The sequence below is a fragment of the Scylla paramamosain genome, chromosome 12, assembly GCF_035594125.1.
Source record: "Scylla paramamosain isolate STU-SP2022 chromosome 12, ASM3559412v1, whole genome shotgun sequence".
Lineage (NCBI taxonomy): Eukaryota > Metazoa > Arthropoda > Malacostraca > Decapoda > Portunidae > Scylla > Scylla paramamosain.
The window spans coordinates 17,804,472-17,826,448 of NC_087162.1; the positions used below are offsets into that span (position 1 = coordinate 17,804,472).

The 21,977-nt window shown below is 37.4% G+C and overlaps 1 protein-coding gene across 4 annotated transcripts in view; it reads left to right on the plus strand.

The window, feature by feature from the left end:
- The first annotated feature begins 732 nt into the window (after positions 1-732).
- The window catches only part of LOC135105794 (rab3 GTPase-activating protein non-catalytic subunit-like), a 67,369-nt gene continuing 46,124 nt past the window's right edge, over positions 733-21,977 (plus strand). Inside the window, exons 1-10 of one of the 4 annotated variants that reach the window (XM_064014328.1) lie at positions 733-751; positions 3,978-4,117; positions 8,477-8,704; positions 13,680-13,761; positions 13,892-14,015; positions 14,157-14,361; positions 19,995-20,171; positions 20,426-20,576; positions 20,714-20,803; positions 21,483-21,622. In XM_064014328.1, coding sequence (XP_063870398.1) covers positions 3,985-4,117; positions 8,477-8,704; positions 13,680-13,761; positions 13,892-14,015; positions 14,157-14,361; positions 19,995-20,171; positions 20,426-20,576; positions 20,714-20,803; positions 21,483-21,622 — 1,330 coding nt within the window. In that variant the 5' untranslated portion in view covers positions 733-751; positions 3,978-3,984. Of the gene's footprint in view, positions 752-2,347; positions 2,613-3,977; positions 4,118-8,476; positions 8,705-13,679; positions 13,762-13,891; positions 14,016-14,156; positions 14,362-19,994; positions 20,172-20,425; positions 20,577-20,713; positions 20,804-21,482; positions 21,623-21,977 lie in introns of those variants that run through there. The other 3 variants (XR_010271008.1, XM_064014330.1, XM_064014327.1) reach the window with 3 other exon arrangements.

Consider the following 21,977-nt stretch of genomic DNA (forward strand, 5'->3'; position numbering starts at 1 on the left):
AAGACGCCAAACCCAGAAGTGCCCATTCCTTGCTACGCCACGCTGCGACGCCAGACCAAGAAGAAAACGCCTGTCCCTTGAAGAAAGAGACAGACAGCCTATTATTATTGTTATTATTATTATTATTATTATTATTATTATTATATGAATCAACGAAGGCGACCCACTGGAAAGCACGAATGCATATCAGATGAATAAATCCGACTGCACTTACGCAAAAATCTACTTTTCGTGAGATTGACGACGCAAGTGAACGCAAGTGCAACTCAAAAGTGAGTTTGGGATCAAGGGTGACTCCAAGCAACTTCAGTGAGGAACAATTTGGAATTGGCACTCCATTGACAACAATATCAGGGTGAGGAGGAAAAGGCGTCCTTGATCCACTAATAATCATACTGTGGGACTTACTCGGGTTTAGTTTCATATCCCACCGATCACACCAAGACATAATCCTTGAGACATCACGAGTGAGAACATTAGCGATTTTCTGTCTATTATCCTGATGGGAAGGAATTACCGCATATAAAGTGGTGTCGTCAGCATAAGCAACCATATCAGACTCAATCGCATACCACATGTCAAGTGTATAAATAATAAAAAGAATAGGTCCCAGGTGTTGCCTACGCAACACCTGTCCCGGTAGTCTGCAGCGTGCTCTACTGGTGTGAAGCTACGGCACTGGTCGCCTGCCGCTGCAAAGACGTGACTGCGCCCCGGGACATGGCGTAGTGTGCCTCGGCAGACTAAGACAGTGAGTACTTGACGCTAGCTAGCTGTGCGACGCAGTGTACGAGTTGTGATCTCGTGGTGTGCTGTGCGTCTGGCAGCTGTTCTGTGAGGTGAGACATGCTACCCAGCGACAGAGACGCTTTGCAGAGTGAGGGGTGGTGGTGCAACACTGACTTTTACTGTAATGTAGTAATGTGCCTTGCGCCCTGTGGTACTGCTCTGTGTGGGCAATAAAGACAGGAGTGCTAGTGAGCCTGTGTTTTGTTGCCCCTTTCCCCCTCTCAATAGTCTGTTGAGGCCAGACAGGTAACGCATGTGCCTGCCTCGCCCCGACTCGCCAAACGGGCCCGACCAAGACAACAGTGGTGGATTCCTGTTGTGTGCGCTGACCGCCTTGGAGCTGCTGCAGTAGTGTGTACCTGAAGACGCCTGAAGGCCGAAAAAATGGCGTGCACAACAATATATATATATATATATATATATATATATATATATATATATATATATATATATATATATATATATATATATATATATATATATATATCAACAATTCACACATAACTAGCAAAGCCATGACAAACTATTCTTCACCATTTCTGTTGGTATTCACTGAGTAGTGGTTAGAGGAAACACCTTTCTCACCAGATTTCGGTTTCATGTTGGTTATCAATCGTTTTATCACAATTGAATTTAAGGTCAACAAATAGAACACCACTGGGCTTAAGGCTTAAGGCATTGGGCTTAACTTATTTCTATATATAGCTCACATGAAGCAAGAAAAGAAAAAAAAAAAAAAAAAAAAAAAATATATATATATATATATATATATATATATATATATATATATATATATATATATATATATATATATATATATATATATATATATATATATATATATATATATATATATATATATATATATATATATATATATATATATATATATATATATATATATATATATATATATATATATATATATATCAGGTTAAAATTTCGTGTTGAGTAATCTTATAGTATCTCTTCACAACAAATGAAATTTGATAATCATAGGCATGTCCCCTCCCGTCAAGCCCACACCTGTGTAATCTGCAGTCACCATTGCACAACTATAATTTTTTAACAATTTAAATAAAAAAAACTTTAATGAAATTGCAAGAGACGATTAAACCTATAAATCAACTGCTTCGCGTAATACATGGATTATGATTTAGATATAAGAAGAAAACGCTTAACATATCTCATTTATATTATTTACAAATAACAACGCGTAGGTACGGGATATCGGACTAATTACTCGCTTACGGGTAAATTTTGGTGATCTGTTATCACTCTTGTTTACTTGCTCCATTCCCATCATAAAATATTCCATAGACAATGGAGCACTAGTAATTTGTAAATAAGATTCCAAAACGATGTTGATAATACCTAAAATACATGAATATAGATTATTGCGGTAGGACTTCACACTTTCACAGACAGTAAACTCTTGTTTACTTGTTCCATTTCTAGTGTAACACATTCCACGGACAACGAAGTAATAGTAATTTGTCAGTAAAACTCCATACAGTCAATAAAGTTTCATACAGTAGTCGGTTTCGGTCGAAATTGTTCTCGAAAGCAATTTGAACGGTGAGAACAATTTTGTACCCGTCCAAATTACTCCAAATTACTCCCGTCGTGCCAAATCGCTCACGGATTCAAATTATTCCTGGGAGAAATTTTGACCCGGGAACGATCTGGCACGACGACGTCACCAGCAACAACAACCTCGACGTCACAGTCAGCTGTTTCTTCTTACGCTCCATATTGTCAAGCAAACGTGCCCTGGTTTTACGTGTCTCTACTGTTGATCCCCGCTGTTAAATAACTGGAAGGTAATGAAGACAGACTGATATATATTCTGTCACTTATTCGATGTGTGTCCACTTCAAGAATGTTTCATAGCCTGTTCTTCACAAATGCCCTTGGCTATTCTGTTTGACGAATGTTTACAGAAAATCACAAAGAAGCCACGATATAGTTTGTTAGATTATAAATTCATCCTCATATAGTCATTTCTGGTGCTGATTCATCCAAGTAGCAGTTTGGAAATGGTGTCATGGTTAGGGAAACAAGGGAACTAATATCTTCATAATTATTGTTAGGAAGTTGATAAATAATCGTTGACATGTGCAAGGAGTGTCTTTGCTTATGACTGGTGTATCATTAAGTAGACAAAAGAAAAGAGGGTATTATTTTAAGAGAGGATCACAACGCTCTACACATTCAGGAGTATTGTTTTCGATTACCTTTATGGATACTGAGAAACTTACTTTATTGAAGTTTTATGTGATATAGAGAACTTTTAATGTGCATAATTAATAATTGGTAATGTGCATAGTTAGGTCAGATCAGGTTAAATTAAATTTAGATTAGGTGGTATTATTATGTGTACCAACAAAAAAAACAATGTTCTCAGTGAAGTACTTGGGTCACATACAACACAGTGGTGTGTATCTTTACTGTCACAAATTGTTCATTCCTGAAATATTAATTTTTGTCAAAAAAAATTTACTGTTAAGGTAGGTTATTTTAGATTAGGTTTAGTTAGGTTAGACTTAATTAGTTTAGGTTAAGTTTTAGATTAGGTTAGATTTAGTTAATGTTTTTTGTTATGAATTTCTGCTTATGTGTCTGTGGGGAAGGGGTGAGTAAGAAAAAAAATATTTGTGACAGAAACGGTTTTTAGATTCATTTAAAACATGTCAAAATTTTCAACTTAGCAAAAAAAAAAAAAAAAAGTAACACAAGTTAAATTAATAACAGAGTTATAAGTGTCTGTACCACAATTCATTCTATGCTGATATTTTTATGGAATTATCTAGTTCATTATAATCAAGTTCTAATTAACTAAGTGCTTGTTACATTATGATCCCTTTCTGATATTGGTGGCATAAAAATCCTGTGATATCACTATTTCACTACAATGTTTAAAATCTATGGTATATTACATTATGTTTATTGATCAACACTTGATCTTAAGATTAGAATATGATAATTCAGAATTGTCTTTAGATTAGTCTTTTTAAATGAAACAATTATTTATCTGTATTGGAATAATTTCACTTTCTGGTCAGGGATCTATAAGAAAGTGACAAATTTTTTTTTTATGTTGTGCATATAGTATATGTATTTATGCATGTTTATATTCAAGTGTTTCTTCTTGACATATTTTGAGTGAATGACGATGTTTTCCACAGAGCAGAAATGTCTTGTCTACTGGAGGAGGTTGCAGCTATTGGCAGCCCATCAGAGATAGTGCAGTGGCTGTGTCCCCACTTGTATCCTGGGCGAGGGCATGGATCCCCTGTGCCAGGAACAGGCTCCACCCACCTAACAGGTGACTTGTATCAACCTGACTTCCTTATAGCTAACAAGGAACAGAGGAGAGGGAGAATTTTTCATGGAAGAATCTCCCTAATCTGTTTCCTTAACCACTGGTTTTGAATAGTTTAAGTCTGAATAGGGGGCTACACATGATTGGATCTGATCCATGGTCACTGGAAAAAAACAAAACAGTTCTTTTTTTGGAAAAGTTAATTCATTGTATACTATTATGCATCTTTTTTTTTTATTATTTATACCTTTATTATTTATTACATTCATATAATTTTGTGCTGGTAGGCAGGCAATGTCTGAAATAGGGAGCTGCACATGACTGGACCTGATCCATGGTCATTGGAAAAACAGAACTTTTTTTTTTAAATAATTCATTGGATACTATTATGCATCTTTTTTTTTACTATTTATACCTTTATTATTTATTATATTCACATAATTTTGTGCTAGTAGGCAGGCAATGTCTGAGTGGCCCTAACATCCATACTGTATAGTCTTAGCACCTGGTATCTAGTCTTAATATTTATGCCTAAAGTGAACAGGAATATGAATATTAATATGTCTGTGTAGGATGAAATTTTGCATTTAGTGGTAAATAGATGCCAAAGAAAGTTTGCTAAATGTGAACAATTTTTAAACTATAGGAGAGGTGTTAGTTGGTTAAAGAGCCCTCAGAGAGTAACTACTTTTTTTGCTTATTTGGTAGAGTAAAATTTTATTCTTTTGTCAGTTATAGTCAGATGCCAAGGAATAAAAAGGCGTGCTGATAAAAGTTTCTTCAATCTTTATTCTTTATTTAGCACAGCATCAGGGTGAAATTAGTGTTGATATCCAAGCACCACCTTCACTCAGCAGTGGTATTCATTTTGCTGTGTTCTCACCCCCTTGGTTATTTCCACCATGAGAATCTATTTTAGGGAGAAGTTAAAAGATTAATGAGGAAACTATGAGTGGTACTGTGAGAATGAGGAAGGAGGAATGGAGTGATTCTTAGAGGAAGTGAAGAAACTAATAGATTCTAGAAAAAAAGGCACTCATAGAGTTTGATGGATAATTATCATTGACAACCTTTTCTTCAGAGTGAAATAAAAATGAACATGATTGAAAAAGCACTAGGGAAACTGAAGGTAAGAAAGGCTGCAAGCATTGGTAACATAACAAGAGAAATGTTTGAATATGGGGCACATGCAGTCAAGGAGCCCTCGGATATGTAATGTAATATGGAAGTAAGGTAAACCATTGTTGTCATGTTATATGAAAGAAAACAAAGTAGCAGATGTAGTAGGATTGTTTACTGTGTTGCAGGTAAGATGTATAAAAAGAACATTTTAATTGGAGACTGATAATCAAAAGTGAAAGAAGGGTAGATGTAGTACATGGGGTATGTAGGAAAGATAAGGGATGTGTGGATCAGATTTTTCTGCTTTGAAAACAGTATTCAAGGAATATGTATATTGCAGAGAAAGGCAGGAAACTGTTTGCTGCTTTTAAAAATACCCCCCCAAAAGCATGTGAGATGGTTGACATCAGTGTATCTAGGATTTGTAATAGCTTATTGAAAATGATCAGCAATAAGAAAATCCTTACAAATATATAAACTAAAGCAAATGAATTGTGATTTTATTACTTCACCTCCCAATTAGAGAATATCATGGTAGTTGAGCCTATCTCTTCCTCCATTCTAATATGTTATGTAATGTCTGGTCTTGTCAGGCTTTCTGGATTTTTCAAATGTCTCGTACAATATCCTTACACTTTTCTTGTTCTTCCAGGTTTGTTTCCTTCTGGTGTCCATTTCCATCTATTGGCTATTTGTTCCTCATCCATCTTTTTTAAATGTCTCATTTGAGCTGCATTGATTCTTCTTAGTATTGGGGTAATTCCAGTGTCTCTTCTGATTCTTTTGTCTCTAATTTTGTCTTCTCATCTTTACTATAATTGTCCTTAAGGTTTTTATTTCTGGTGCTAAGATTTTACTGCTGTCTTTCTTGTTTGTAGTCCAAATTTGTACACCATATATCAGGGTTGGAGTCAGAATACTTTTGAATATGATTTTGTTGATTGCTTGCAGTATTTACTCATCTTTTGAAGAGGCTATAATGCTCCTGTTTTTTGTATTTTTTTTATAATTTATTTCTTGTTTGTTATTTCCTTCTAGGGAATATACTTCCTAGATCATTTATTTTACAAATATTCTTGAATCTGCTTTGTCTTATTTCTACTGTCCTTTATTTGTGCAGACTTTCATGATTTTTTATCCACATTAATTTTAAGACTGATCTCTTAAAGCTCTTCATCTCATCTCTCCTGTGCCTCTCCTGTCTTTTAACTGCTGTTCCTTTTCATATATCATTATGTCATCTTTTCTTTGTAGATATTTGTCTTTCAACTTTCTTATAACTTTGTTCATATATTCTGTAAAGAGCAAAAGTGATATTGCATTGCCTTGTTTTATTCCAGACTCTGCATGAAACCAACTATTATTTCTTTACTCTCTCCTCACGTACATATACATAAGTTACATGGCTCATTGCCCTTTTCAGTTTTCCTTTATGTATTATAACTTTCTTTTGGACATTTCCATAGCTTTCTTCTCAGCACAAAATCAAATGCTTTCTGCAGATCATTGAAAGCTATGTATGTGGGTTTATTTAGTTCCCTTGATTTCTGTATTGTTATTCTTGATATATGAGGTTAGTAGTGCTTCTGTTTCGCTTGAATCCATGTTGCTCTCCTCCCAGCTTTTCTTCAATTATCTCTCTTGCTCCCTTTTTTTTTTTTTCAGGAATTCTCTCATGCACCTTTACAATGTGGTTTATTAATAAGATTTTATAATTGGTACCTTTCACCCACTTTTCTGAGATTTCCCCCTCTCATCTGTCATTTGTTTAAGAACATATTGTTTTGAAAATTGTGTGTATATATGTTCTTTATGCTAAAAAATTTTTATCACAATCTTTAGGTTGTTTCTTACACAAAACTTGATTATTCTTTCTTGTTCCTTGTTTTTCTCTTGTTCTAAAATGTCTTCATACTGTTTTATTCCATTTCCATCATTCCTGACTAGCATTCAAGGCTCCCATCATGATCATTTTCTGTTTATTGTAATTATTTTTCAACATGTTTGGGAATGCTATCTTTTCCTCCTGAGTACACCCTATGTAAGGATGTGTAAATCTGATAAAAATCATATTTCGTGATCTTTATTTTGATAGATACTTTTATTTATCTTTCATTTACCAGTTTAACATTTTGTATAAAAGTGAGGTTCCACTATTGTGGTCTCTCCATTTATCTTTCTTTTTTCTTCTATTCTCTTATATATAAGGGTATATCCTTGCTGCAACTCCTTCCCCATCTCTGCCCTTAAGTCTAATCTCTGCCAGATCCAGTATATAAGTCTTTCTCTCATACATCATAACCTATATCTCTTCCTAGAGTTGTCATCATACACTGAATCTTCATTCTTTCTGTATTCCTATAATGTTCACGGTATTGCCTACATATGTATTTTATGCCTGAGGCTGGTTCTTGAGTTAAACCACTACTGGCTTACTACTGTAGCTTCACCATGAAGTGACAATTGGAGTTTGTTCCCCAGTTTTAACACATTATTCTGAAATGAGCATGTAAAAATGCAAAAAAAGATGAACAAATAGAGACTGAGATAAGAATTTTTCATGAGGATATGCAAAACCTTAGATGAGAATACAAAAAATTCCAGGAAAAAAATAGAAGATAATAAAGATCCTTTATTAAGTAAAGGTAGTAAAGTGATAAGTGATAACAAAGGCATAAGTTCCATTCTTAACCTGATGCTTGGTAAAGCCTTTGTGAAAAAAATACTGTTCCTGATCTGCTGAAAATATTTCAAGATCCTCAGTAAGAAATTCTCTCTTTATCCAAAATTGAAGCATATGAATGCAAATATTTATAGAACACTGACCAGATAAATCTGGTCTTGATAATAGATTTCTGTGGATGTTGAAAGAATGTTGTATCAGTATCATTTAACACTTCTATTCCCTAAATCATTAGCTGAGGGGAAAAAAGTGAACATAAATCTGCTCTTCAAGAGAAGAGTGAGAAAAAAAAAATTATCAGTAGGAAGAGAATCTTATTTTATTTTTTATCATATTCTTCAGTATGTAGTTTATTAGAAGCATTATTGTTACTACTAGATAGACTAAAGGATATCCTCATGATAGACCAATAAATCTAGTATCTGCTCTTCTCATTTGTTCATCGAAATAGGAGTACAGTGAGATGGATAAGCCTTTTTATCTTCATTGTGTAATACAGTCTTATTCTCAAGAGGGGTAGCATTAGTCCTATTGAGGACCATCACATGTATTTACAGATATAGACTGGAGTGAAGAATGGGATGGGTGGAATGATATTGACCATGGTGGAGGAGGAAAAGGCTTGTCAGTTAACAATGAAGATGGTGGTTCCCTGAAGAGGTCCTCTCCATCTTCCCCATCTCCACAACCTGAAGCCTCATGGCTTACAGAGTGCATCACTGCCATATCTCCAACTTGTGACATCATGGCTATTGGCTACAAGAACAGATTGGCCATTTTGTCCCGTGAGTATAATGTTGATTAATGCATGTTTGTTTAATCTGTGAGTAGGAGTCTATAGCGGTTGCTTTGAGTACCTGGTGGATTTAGTTTGTGCATTTGTCAAATGAATGTTTATAAGTAGTGCAGATAGCTTTTATTTTACTATGGAGAAGATCCATTAAAATTTTATGATGTACATATATAAGGAATCTATTTTGTTCTTTAATTTTGCTGTGATTGCTTTCATCAACTTTAATCTGGTAGATCTTTTTGGCAACTTAGCTCCAGTGGTTAAAAGTTTTTATTGTTTTTATCCTGTTTGATGATAGAGCTTCCTTTCTGAACATAGGTATGTATCTCAAAGACAGGAGCCACTTCAGATGCCTCCAACCATCTCTTTTTCAGTATACAGTCAAACTTCATAATATGAACATCCTTCTATTTGAACAACTCTCAATTCGAACAGGGTTGGTGAACAAATTTTGTCCTCCAATTTGAACACAAACACTTGTTCAAGCGGTCAATTCCTCTAGCATTCCTCTTCCCTCCTCCCTTCTCCCTTTCTCTCCTCTCCCTTCCCTCCCCCACTACCACATCCCTCCCCATTTTCTCCCTCTCTATCTATCCCTCCCTCCCTCCCTCTCTATCCCTCCCTCCCTCCCTCCCTCTCTCTCTCTCTCTCTCTCTCTCTCTCTCTCTCTCTCTCTCTCTCTCTCTCTCTCTCTCTCTCTCTCTCTCTCTCTCTCTCTCTCTCTCTCTCTCTCTCTCTCTCTCTCTCTCTCTCTCTCTCTCTCTCTCTCTCTCTCTCTCTCTCTTATTGTTCCTTTCCTCTCCCTTCCTCTTTCATCTTGTCTCAAACCTCTCTCTCTCTCTCTGTCATCTCCCCTCTCCTTTATCTGTCATTGATAAGAGACAAGAGTGATACCTTGCACTCTCTCCCCTTCATTCGTTCTATGTAATTTTTTCTTTTTTTTCTTTTTATTTTTTATATATTTTTTTTTTTATTATGTAGGAGGAACACTGGCCAAGGGCAACAAAAATCCAATAAAAAAAATGCCCACTGAAATGCTTGTCCCATAAAATGGTCCAAAGCGGTAGTCAAAAATTGAAGGATAATTGTCTTGAAACCTCCCTCTTGAAGGAATTCAAGTCATAGGAAGGTGGAAATACAGAAGCAGGCAGGGAGTTCCAGAGTTTTACCAGAGAAAGGGATGAGTGATTGAGTATTCTCTTGCATTAGAGAGGTGGACAGAATAGGTTGAGAGAAAGAAGAAAGTCTTGTGCAGTGAGGCTGTGGGAGGAGGGGAGGCATGATGTTAGCAAGATCAGAAGAGCAGGTAGCATGAAAATAGCAGTAGAAGACAGCTAGAGATGCAACACTGCCTCTATGAGAAAGAGGAGTTGATGAGATGAAATGCTTTTAATTCCACCCTGTCTAGAAGAGCAGTATGAGTGGAACCCCCCAGACATGTGAAGCATACTCCATGCTTTCTCACTTGTGTAATTTCATTTTTATTTCCTATCACTCTCATTCTATTTAGCAATTCGCAGGATTGTTCTTACTTTCACACACACACACACACACACACACACACACACACACACACACACACACACACACACACACACACACACACACACAGAGAGAGAGAGAGAGAGAGAGAGAGAGATAGAGAGAGAGAGAGAGAGAGGATTTTAGTGCAAAATAAGAATTGTGTACACTACAATAACTGTTTTCAAGACTGAAGATGGTAGAAAATTTCAAGAACTCACACTTTGGGGTTGGTGTTTATTTACAGCGATATTTTGCGTAAAATTTGAAGGTCATTGTTTTTGTATCTGATGCATAGGACGACCCTCTTTTTCGTGTCTTTTTTTAGGATGATCCAAGTACTGCTTTATATACCAAAATATACAGTATTTCATGTTTTATTTTACTTAATTTTTTGTTTTGTAATTTAGGGTGTTTCCATTCAGTTCTATGTTTAGGGCACAACATAAACCCATAAAATTTTAAAAAAATGGGGGATTTTGGGACCTGGAACAGATTAATTTTTTAGATTAATTTGAATAGGATAAATTGCTTCCCAATTCAAACTTTTCTAATTCAAACAGGCCAGAAGAACTGATTAAGTTTGAATCACGAGGTAACACTGTACTTATGTATGTTCTTTTAACTTTTAAGGAGAAAGAGAGAAAAGGAAAGACAAGATATCAAGGATGTGCAGATGTTAGATTAATATGACAGTAACCTGTTCATATTAATGTAATGAATTAGCTTTATTTCTGTTCATTGAGAAACTAACAATCAAATGCATTCCTCTCAAAGCACTCACTAGCTATAGTGGATCCAGACTAACTTGGTACATGGGGCATTGGCTGTACCTGTTCACACTCTTGCCACCTCAACCCTGGAATGACCTGACCAGGGTCAGCAGGAGGCAGCCTGGGGGATTCATGTGTTAAGGACATGGGTGGCAGCACCGCACAGCCTAAGTGTACTGAAGAGATACAGTGTTGTTGTTCCATCATCAAATTGAAAGCCATTAAAAATCATATAATTGTATATAAAAACTTATAATTTTGGGATAATTAAGGCAAAGGATTACAATATGAGCAAGAGAGGGAGATTGTCACATGCCTGTCAACCATGAATGCAACAGCAATGTGGGATAGGAACAGCCAACACCCCAAGTACCAAATTAGGCTGGATTCATTTTAGTGTTGGAGCTATCATTCCAACGGGGTAATTCATGTTGGTGGGTAGTAATTTAAGTATGAACCATTGAGGATCTGGATTGAGTGGATTCATGCTCCTGAAACAAAACTGTTGTCAGCTTGTTTCATAGTGGGAAATCAGTTACACTTGAGGAGTGACTGGAATTACACTCCTTCTCCTACTCAAGATAGCCACACCCAAACATTGGTAGCAGTTACACTCCAGCTAGTGGACAGAGCAATTCATTGCTTACCCTTGGACATTCCACTCAAGAATACAGCTAAGTACTACCTACTTAGCCCTGTGTACTGGTAGGTGCTTAGCCTAACACATGTCTGTCTAGAACAGCAGTGGTTCTTAACTTTTTTTGGCTGCAACCCAAAATACTGTTCAGATTGACCAAGGAGAACTGTATATCTTCATAAACACTCTTATTTAAAATTCAAATTAGGTTTAAAAGGCTAGAGCAGACATAGGCTGTTTTTTCACCTCTATTAAATTGTCTATGTCTCTTTGATTTTCTTAGCTTCAGATGTTAATGACGTAGGGGTTCTATACACAGGATTAATGCTTCAATAACATTTAGAATAGGTGTAGTGGGGAAAAAATTGTGTACCTATCCTTGGTGACCCATTGAAATGGCTTGGCAACCCAACTTTGGGTTGTGACCCTGGGGTTAAGAACTACTGGTTTAGAACCAAGGTAATTATCATCTACAAACTGGCATTAGTTGATATATGTCAAAGTATCAATAATAATATGTGTTAAGGTTGACAGCAGACCCACCATATTGACACGAATATTTATTTTATCCAGTCAGAACCTGTGATTACACATATAAATCAATCATGACAATCTTCTTGCACAACAATGCATAATAAGTGACGAATTATGTGCTATTTGCAGAATACTGACAAGCAATGTTATATGTAACTTAACATCACTTGTCACTCTATTTGTGCTCAGTATGGTGAAACTGCTAGCTACATGCCACACACAACATCAACATGCTAAACGTCACGATGCCACACAATGCTAAATACAACACTACATTCCCTTCCTGAGTTTTGCACTTGCCTTCTTCCCAAGGTATAATGCTAAACTCAAGGATCATGAAACTTGAGGTATTGAAAACACTGAGAAAGTGCTTATTCATTTTGGCCTATAAAGCTGCCTTTTTTCCCTCACTTTACTCCCTTATCTCAAAATACAGTACCTGTGTGTGTGTGTGTGTGTGTGTCTGGGTTTTGTCCTTGCATCTAGGTGATGCAATGCTATGGCATTGCAATACCATCACATCTAAAACCATGTGTGTGTGTGTGTGTGTGTGTGTGTGTGTGTGTGTGTGTCAGAGAGAGAGAGAGAGAGAGAGAGAGAGAGAGAGAGAGAGAGAGGGAGGGAGGGAGGGAGGGAGGGGAATACTTTAGGTGAGGTTGGCGGGTTTTACTACATGTATACGTGTGATGTTGACAGTAGGTAAATGTGATTGATACTTGTCAAGGCAGCATGAAACTGGGGATGATAATGCATGAAACTTGGGATGGTAAGAATTTAGGACCAAGTGCAATACTTGAGGATCGCGAAAATCAGATAGCATGAAACTTGGGAGGATAAAATAGTATGTAGCCTGACATATCCATCAATCATGAATACATTATATATTATATTTATTCCTCTTATATGTAAACTGAAAACGGGATTGCAACGAACTTAAGTGTTGGGGTCTAATTTATGACAAGTGATTGGTCAAACCTTCTCACCTTATGGCTGCTCTGTCTACTATGATGTGGGTGCCTCCAAGCAAGGAAGATGAATGTGGGTATTGTGGCCTACCATGAACTCTTTAAAAGGGTTCATGCTGAGATGTCATGGGAAACAAGACCACCATAGAGAGCCACCCTACACATGTTTTACTTTCTCTCTCTCTCTCTCTCTCTCTCTCTCTCTCTCTCTCTCTCTCTCTCTCTCTCTCTCTCTCTCTCTCTCTCTCTCTCTCTCTCTCTCTCTCTCTCTTTTCTCTTCTCTTCTCTTCTCTTCTCCTCTTTTCCCTTCACTTTTCTTACCTTCCCTTTGTTTTTCTTTTCTTCCCTCTACAGCAATAACAATGTGAATACATGGGAATGGAAAGAAGAATGAAGATAAAGCTAGGAAGGATAGGGTATCTATAAAGCTTATTTAAAATAGATATGTTCAAAATATGACCATGAGGAGGACAACTCAAAGGAAGCTGAAGAGTGGAGCTTTAAACAGTGCCATTCCATTATGCTATTTCACTGCAGGTCGGTGGGAAAACTTGGCAGAGGAGAATGAGGGAATGAAGCTTGTCACAACTTGGAGAGGCACAGTTGGATATACCCCTGAGTAAGCAAGCTTCCTCATTTTCTGTATTCTTCAGATCATGAGAAAACTGATTGATTATCTCATCATTATTGTAAGCTGAAAAAAAAAGCCAGGATTAATGGCATAACTATCAGAATTTTTCCTCTGGCAGTGATGAAATTAGTGCTGTGCTGTGCCTGCCACTCATTTCCCAAAAGCAGAGCAGCACAGGAGGGCCAGACTGGACCTGCATCATTGTTGGCTTCACCTCAGGATATGTCGCCATGTATACTGAGGTAACTTAAGAGAAGTGTACATATGTAGATTTGTAAACTAGATTTGCATTGTGAAAGTCAAACACAGCCATTTATACCAGATAAAGTTCATCAGGAAATATTGGCCCTAAGACTTGAACTTCTTGGTCACTCTTCAAACAGAATGGCTTGGTGCTTCTGTCCCAGCAATTTGAAGAGCAGATGGTGCTGAGCCTGACCTGCCGCACACACCCAGCTGGGAGCCCACTGGTGCTGGCACAGGATGGAACAGAGGAGCTGGTGATGTTGTATCCTCGTGCCATCACAACTATTGATGGTTTTTCCCTGTTCCAGACTCTTCGGGGCTGTAGGAATCAAGTTGCTAAAGGTGTGCATATATGTTGTGTGTGGGATGGTGTGTTTGTCTGTTCCTCGTATCTTTATGAAATTATGGTGGAGAATTTATATTTATATATATGACCGGTAGTAGGTGTATGCGCTCGAGAACAGTTGCAGTTATGATATTGTTTGAGTGAATGAGGAACAACTATTAGAGATATGTCTGGAAGTAAGTATAGCTTATAATATGTTCATTCTCATTAGAAGGTTCCACAATATCAGGTTTAATCAGCTTTGTTATATTATGAGGCACTAGTGATTCAGAACAACTATCATCACTGTCATCTGCACAAACATCACTTTCAATACTGCATACAGAAAATCTAGCTCTCATCTGATATCACTTCCACTAAGTGGTTTCTTATAAGGAGTCAAAACCAAATGCCAGATTCTCTCTCTCTCTCTCTCTCTCTCTCTCTCTCTCTCTCTCTCTCTCTCTCTCTCTCTCTCTCTCTCTCTCTCTCTCTCTCTCTCTCTCTCTCTCTCTCTCTCTCTCTTATATAGGAGGGACACTAGCCAAGGGTAAAAAAAAATAATAAAAAAAATAAAAATAAAAAAAAGGGTCCACTGAGATACCAATCCCCAAATAGGTTTCAAAGCGGTAGTCAAAAATTAAAGGATAAGTGTCTTGAAACCTCCCTCTTGAAGGAATTCAAGTCATAGAAAGGTGGAAATACAGAAGCAGGCAGGGAGTTCCAGAGTTCACTAGAGAAAGGGATGAATGATTGAGAATACTGGTTAACTTTTGCATTAGAGAAGTGGACAGAATAGGGGTGAGAGAAAGAAGAAAGTCTTGTGCAGTAATGCTGCAGGAGGAGGGGAGGCATGCAGTTAGCAAGATCAGAAGAGCTGTTAGCATGAAAATAGCAGTAGAAGATAGCAAGAGATGCAACATTGTGATATTGAGAAAGAGGCTGAAGACAGTCAGTTAGAGGAGAGGAGTTGATGAGATGAAAAGATTTTAATCCCACCCTGTCTAGAAGAGCAGTATGAGTGGAATCCCCCCAGACATGTGAAGCATACTCCATACATGGATGGATAAAGTCCCTGTACAGAGTTAGGAGCTGGAAGGATGAGAAAAACTGGCAGAGATGTCTCAGAACACCTAACTTTATAGAAGCTGTTTTAGCTAGAGATGAGATGTGAAGTTTCCAGTTTAGATTATAAGTAAAGGACAGACTGAGGATTTCATTGTAGAAAAGGGGGACAGTTGAGTGTCACTGAAGAAGAGGGGATAGTTGTCTGGAAGATTGTTTTAAGGTGATAGATGGAGGAACTGAGCTTTTGAGGCAGTGAACAATACTAAGTGTGTCCTGCCCCAATCAGAAATTTTAGAGAGTTCAGAAGTCAGGCATTCTGTGGCTTTCCTGCATGAACTGTTTACTTCCTGAAGGGTTGGATGTGTACGAAGACATGGAAAAGTTTGGTTTAGAAGATCATTGATGAATAATAAGAATAGAGTGGGGGACAGGACAGAACCCTGAGGAACACCACTGTTAATAGATTTAGAAGAATAATGACCGTCTAGCACAGCAGCAATAGAATTGTCAGAAAGGAAACTTAAGATGAAGTTACAGAGAGGATAGAAGCTGTAGGAGGGTAGTTTGGTAATCAAAGCTTTGTGCCAAACCCTATCAAAAGCTTTTTGATATGTTTTAAGGCAAGAGTAAAAGTTTCTCCAAAATCTCTAAAAGAGGATGACCAAGACTCAGTAAGGAAAGCCAGAAGAATCACCAGTAGAGTACCCTTGATGGAACCCATACTGGCAATCAGATAGAAGGTTGTGAAGTGATTGATGTTTAAGAATCTTCCTGTTGAGGATAGATTAAAAACTTTAGATAGGCAGGAAATTAAAGCAATAGGATGGTAGTTTGAGGGATTAAAATAGTTACCCTATTTAGGAACAGGCTGAATGTAGGCAAACTTCCAGCAAGAAGGAAAGGTAGATGTTGACAGACAGAGTTGAAAGAGTTTGACTAGGCAAGGTGGAAGCATGGAGGCACAGTTTCCGAGAACAATAGGAGAGATCTCATCAGGTTCAAAAGCCTTCTGAGGGTTTAGGCCAGCGAAGGCATGGAAAACATCATTGCGAAGAATTTTAATAGGTAGCATGAAGTAATCAGAGGGTGGAGGAGAGGGAGGAACAAGCCCTGAATCATCCAAGATAGTTTTTAGCAAAGATATGAGTGAAGATTTAAGTTTTAGAGATAGATGTGATCACAGTGGTGCCATCTGGTTGAAATAAAGGAGGGAAAGAAGAAGAAGCAAAGTTATTGGAGATGTTTTTGGCTAGGTGCCAGAAGTCATGAGGGGAGTTAGACACTTTCTATTAATGACTTTCTAATAATAAACTTTCTAGTAATAGACGTGGCATGGTTCCAGGCAGAAATATAAAGCACATAGGATTCTGGTGATGGAAGGCTCAAGTACATTTTGTGGGCCACCTCTCTATCATGTATAGCATGAGAACAGGCTGTGTTAAACCAAGGTTAGGTCGAGAGGAAGAGTGAGGAATGTACGCTTCCATGCCATCACCTCTGTTATGCTCTCAGAATATAGAGATGGGTCTCTGACATGGAAGCAGCAGTCATTCCAAGGAAAATCAGCAAAATACCTTGTCAGGTCCCCCCAGCTAGCAGAGGCAAAATGCCAGATGCACCTCTGCTTAGGGGGATCTTGAGGAGGGATTGGAGTGATAGGACAAGATACAGATATGAGATTGTGATTGGAGGAGCCCAACAGAGAAGATAGGGTAACAGCATAAGCAGAAGGATTAGAGGTTAGGAAAAGGTCAAGAATGTTGGGTGTATCTCCAAGATGGTCAGGAATATGAGTAGGGTGTTGCACCAATTGCTTTAGGTTGTGAAGGATAGCAAAGTTAAAGCTAGTTCACCAAGATGGTCAGTGAAGGGAGAGGAAAGCCAAAGCTAGTGGTGAAAATTGAATTCTCGAAGAATGGAGATCTCTGCAAAAGGGAAGAAAGTCAGAATGCACTCCACTTTAGAAGTTAAGTAGTCAAAGAATTTCTCATAGTCAGAGGAGTTAAGTGAGAGGTATACAATACTGATAAATTTAGTTTGAGTGACTCTGTAGTCGTAGGCAGATGGTGGAAAACTTGGAAGATTCAAGAGCGTGGGCACAAGAGCAGGTTAAGTCGTTGCACACACAGATGCAACATCCAGCTTTGGATTGAAAATGAGGACAGAGAAAGTAGAGGAGCTACTGTCATTTGTCTCAGACACCTGTGTTTCAGTGAGGAAAAGATGAGGCTTAGTAAAGGAGAGGTGGTGTTCTACAGATTGAAAACTAGATCTAAGACTACAAATGTTGCAGAAGCTAATGAAAAAAAAGTTGAAGGGTGTGTCAAGACACTTAAGGTTGATACCAGAAGATCAGTCCAACCTGGGGACATTTGTGGTCCCCTCCCTGGATGGGGACTCCGAGGCTGGTGTAGGAGTCGCTGTGATAATTTTGAATTTTGAGTGAAGGATGTGTGTGTAATTAGGTGCTTGTAGTTTTGTGTGAAGGAAGAGAATTGTCTTTAGAGGGCAGGCTGTGACTGCCCCTTTGTGTTGTGAGACACAAAGGGAAATATTCAGTGGGGTCACAGCTGGGTTTAATGATAGGTTCATAGCACCCCCCTGATCCAGTGCTTTAGACCCCACTGGGAGTAATTATTGTTTTTGCAGGTGGCTGCCTCCTGGCTGATGAATTGCATATGGGAGAATTTAAAACTACATGTGTAACCATTGCTGTAGCTACCAAGACACTTGAGACTTTGGTGATATAATGCATGTAATTCAGGGAAGATAATAAGTTCCAGAATTTTCTTGATGATATAATGTACAATATGTGTTTTGGGGAAGATAATAAGTTTCAGAATTCCCTGTGGCTACACTGATGAAAGCCAGAACATCTGTATGTGACAGCTATAACCGATGTAGCACTGGGTTGTTGTCAGTTATATGTGACACCCACAGCTTAGGAGTTAAGGAACTATTAAGCCACAGGAGCCTGAGCATTCAGTGGGGTGAAAGGCATCTGTGGAACAGAGTAAGCTGGAGTTATGTCATATATTGAAGATTATATCTCTTAAAAGTCTGTGACATGAAGCAATGTGACATAGCCAGTGGTAGGCTATTCACACTAGGTCTGGGCTGGGAAAACTTTTGAGGTCACAGATTTCTAAGTAAAACAATTCTATTTTATTTTATGAAAAAATCTTATGAAAACCTAAAAGTACATACTTTGTGTATGTGTATATTTTGAAGATGGTGAGTGAAATACTGAAAATAGATATGAAAAGATTTCAAGAATACAAATTTCAAAGGGATAAATTTATGTGAAATGATAGAGTATAAAGGATTTTTGATAAGAGAAAATCTTGAAGTGTAGTTGGTGTAGGTAAATTTGATCCAGAAATCTTACCTCCTCCCTCTTCCTCCCTCTCAGCAGGGTGGCTTGTAAGTGCACCCTTGAAGTTCTTTCCAGTTCCCTTTTTTTTTTTTCCCATCACATTATCTATTAGCTCTTCACTCATAAAAAAATAAAAACAATAATAGTATCAAACTATTAATCCTTGGGGAAGATTGTAGAAAGTAATAACATATTTCCATGCAGGCATCCATATGGTTGTCAACATGGGTGAGGTCTCTGATGACATGTCTTGACATTCATATCAATGTCTTGATGTAAATAATATTTGTTTCACAGTTTTCTAGTGGAATTAATACTTTAATATTAATATTGTTTTTTGGATTGATATTTTAGATATTTTTTTAATATGAAAATGTTTTAAGGAAATGTCAAAGACATTATGAATGTACTAGTGAGGTGGCCCATGGAAAGGTAGATGGCAGCAGGGGATGTGGTTTCTAATCAGCTTAAGCTACACAGACTTAATTAAAATGTAGCTACATAAAAAAAAAAGTTACATTGAAACCTCGGTTACCGAACGTCTTTGGTGTTGGTAAGTTCATTCATTAAATAATTTGTGAGCTAGAGTTGTTGTGAAGCAGCCATCTTGGTTGTGGGAGTGTCTGTCATAAGCTGCTAAGACAGGGTGGACTGGATTCTGGGAATGGATTAATCCATTTTACATTGATTCCTATGGGGAAAATAGTTTCAGGTTTTTAACATTTCAGTTTTCGAACAGCATTCGGGAACAAATTAAGTTCGAGAACTGAGGTTCCACTGTAGGTGAAAAGTTCTGAATGAGTATTTATGCATTTCACATTTTCCTGTGGACTGCCCTACTTGTTTGGGAAGTCAGATGTATATAAAAAAAAATGTGTGTGGTATGCTCTCTCTTTTAGAGATATCGTGAGATGTAAAAGTGGCTGTAAGGAAATATTGTTATGTTCTCTGAAGTATTGAAATAATAATAGTAGATTTTCCAAACATTCAAGAAGACAGAACAAGAGCTGTTAAAGTAGATTGAAAGGGATTTTTTTTTCTATCCTTGAGCAAAAAAGAGTGGGAGTTTTGAAGAAATGAAATATTAAGGCTAGTTGTTTATGTCTCTTAGCATTGAATCCTAATATTTTCTAACTATGGAGCCAGTTCATAATTATTCCCTACTGGTAGTTTTTTCTTAAAATATGTGGACATTGGATATTTCAGCTGCTGCCAGTGGGGGTGACACAGTGACTGTACCTCCACTTGGTTACAAAAAATGGGGGCTGGTGGACCAGGGAATGGTGAAGGACTGTGTTGCTCCAGGCCTGTGTCCCCCATCCATCTACGACCACATGGCTCAAGCATCAGTTGCCAAAGGTTTCAGCCACACTGTTTTCACAGGTAAGTTAAGAAGTCAGGAGAAATTTCAAGTTTGGTAAAGTATTCTGCCTGCCATTTTTTTTTTCCCAATGTGTGAATGAGTGAGTTTTCTTCTTGGATAAACAAGATGAGCAAGGAATAAACCATAATAATTATAATTTTTAGTTTCCCCAAGTCATTGCTCAAAACTAAACGTAATGACAGTTCTACGTGTTCACTTAAAACAACCGTTATGATTATGACCCAACATCTAACAATAATTTTTTTTCTTTTAGCAGTGCCGGCCACTTCCTTGCACATTACAACAGGCCGAGGGCCATTTGCAGGTTTCCTCACAGCACATGAAGGTTCAGCTCCTCCCTTCATGGCTGATGTGGCTCGTCATTATGCTAGCAAGTTGAAAGATGCCCTTGTCTCAGCTGCCAGGTACACTTTGATTGAAGTATTTTGATCTACTGACCGACTTTTTGGAATTTTTCATTATTACTATACTTATTAAACTTAGGTTAGCATTTAAGGACATTTGAAATGGCTTGCTCTTAAGCTGCTTTTAATATTTTCAGTGGCTGGTTGTTTGGGAAAAGCAAGAATAAAGAAACTGATCCATCAAAGATGAAACCGAAAATTGAACCAGCAACTCCCTTACCATACAGGTAGTCTTATTTTGTTGATATTTTAGACCATATTATAAATGGCAGTATAAGGAGATGAATTTGCCATGAGAAGTGTTCTTCCCTAGGATAGAATTCATCCTTCAGATAAATTTCTGGCATTTACATGAGTTTCTAAAGCCAAGCATCACATTCACAAACAACCATATCACAATAATTGTCTGTTCCTTTTGTATTCCTTTCTGTGGAATGGCAAAAACTATATGCCGAAGTGAAAGTGTCACATGCTTTTTCACAAGAGGGCTGATGTGAGAGCTGATGTACCATGTCAGCTACTCTTCATGTAATTTTATTTTTAGATATGTATTTTTTGCCTTGTGTAAAATGTTTTGCTTTGTTGTTAATGTAATGTCTTTTCTACTGAGAATTGGGACTTAATTTGATGATAACTATATCATGCAGTGAGTTGAAAAGATCTGTACTAAATTTACATGTCCATAAGTATGGATACTGCAGAAATTTGATTTGTGTCAAATTGATTTCCCATTGAGCAATTTATTAGGGTTTAGTTCAATGTAGATGGTAGTTCTTTGCACTATGTATTAGACCAGACAGGGAAGAAAAATTACTGGATAGCTCCTGAACTACAACTTGGCAAGCTTGGATAGAATTTACCAGCAGTCATTACTTTAATTTTCTGGATTGTTTGCTTCTTTTGCAGATGGTCCTTACCAGACAAGCCACGACTAGGTCTCTCCATCAGTATGAGCTCCAGCAGGCGCCTGGCTGCCATAACAGATGACTTGGGCCGTGTCACTCTTTTAGACGTGCAGAAAGGCATTGCTGTCCGAATGTGGAAAGGTAAATTAGTGAGAGAGATAATATGGAAAGGTAAAAGAAAATGAGGAAGCATGTGAAAAGCTGAAAAATATGGTCAGTTAATAAGGTTTTACTCATATATATGTAAAAAAACAAACTAGTGTGGTAATGTAAGATTATGTGGAATGACAAAGGTATGTGGAAGGGTGAAGAAGTTTTGTGACGATTACCCTTTTTGAAAATGTGGCTCTTACGTGACTGGAGAATTCACTATTGCATGGATATGTTTTTATTATACAAAAATTGGAAGATGAGCAATGGAATAAGTGTTCTTAGTGTTCCATCATGTTTAGCTCTTTCAGTTTTCTTCATGATAGTCCCTGGATATTAAAGGAAC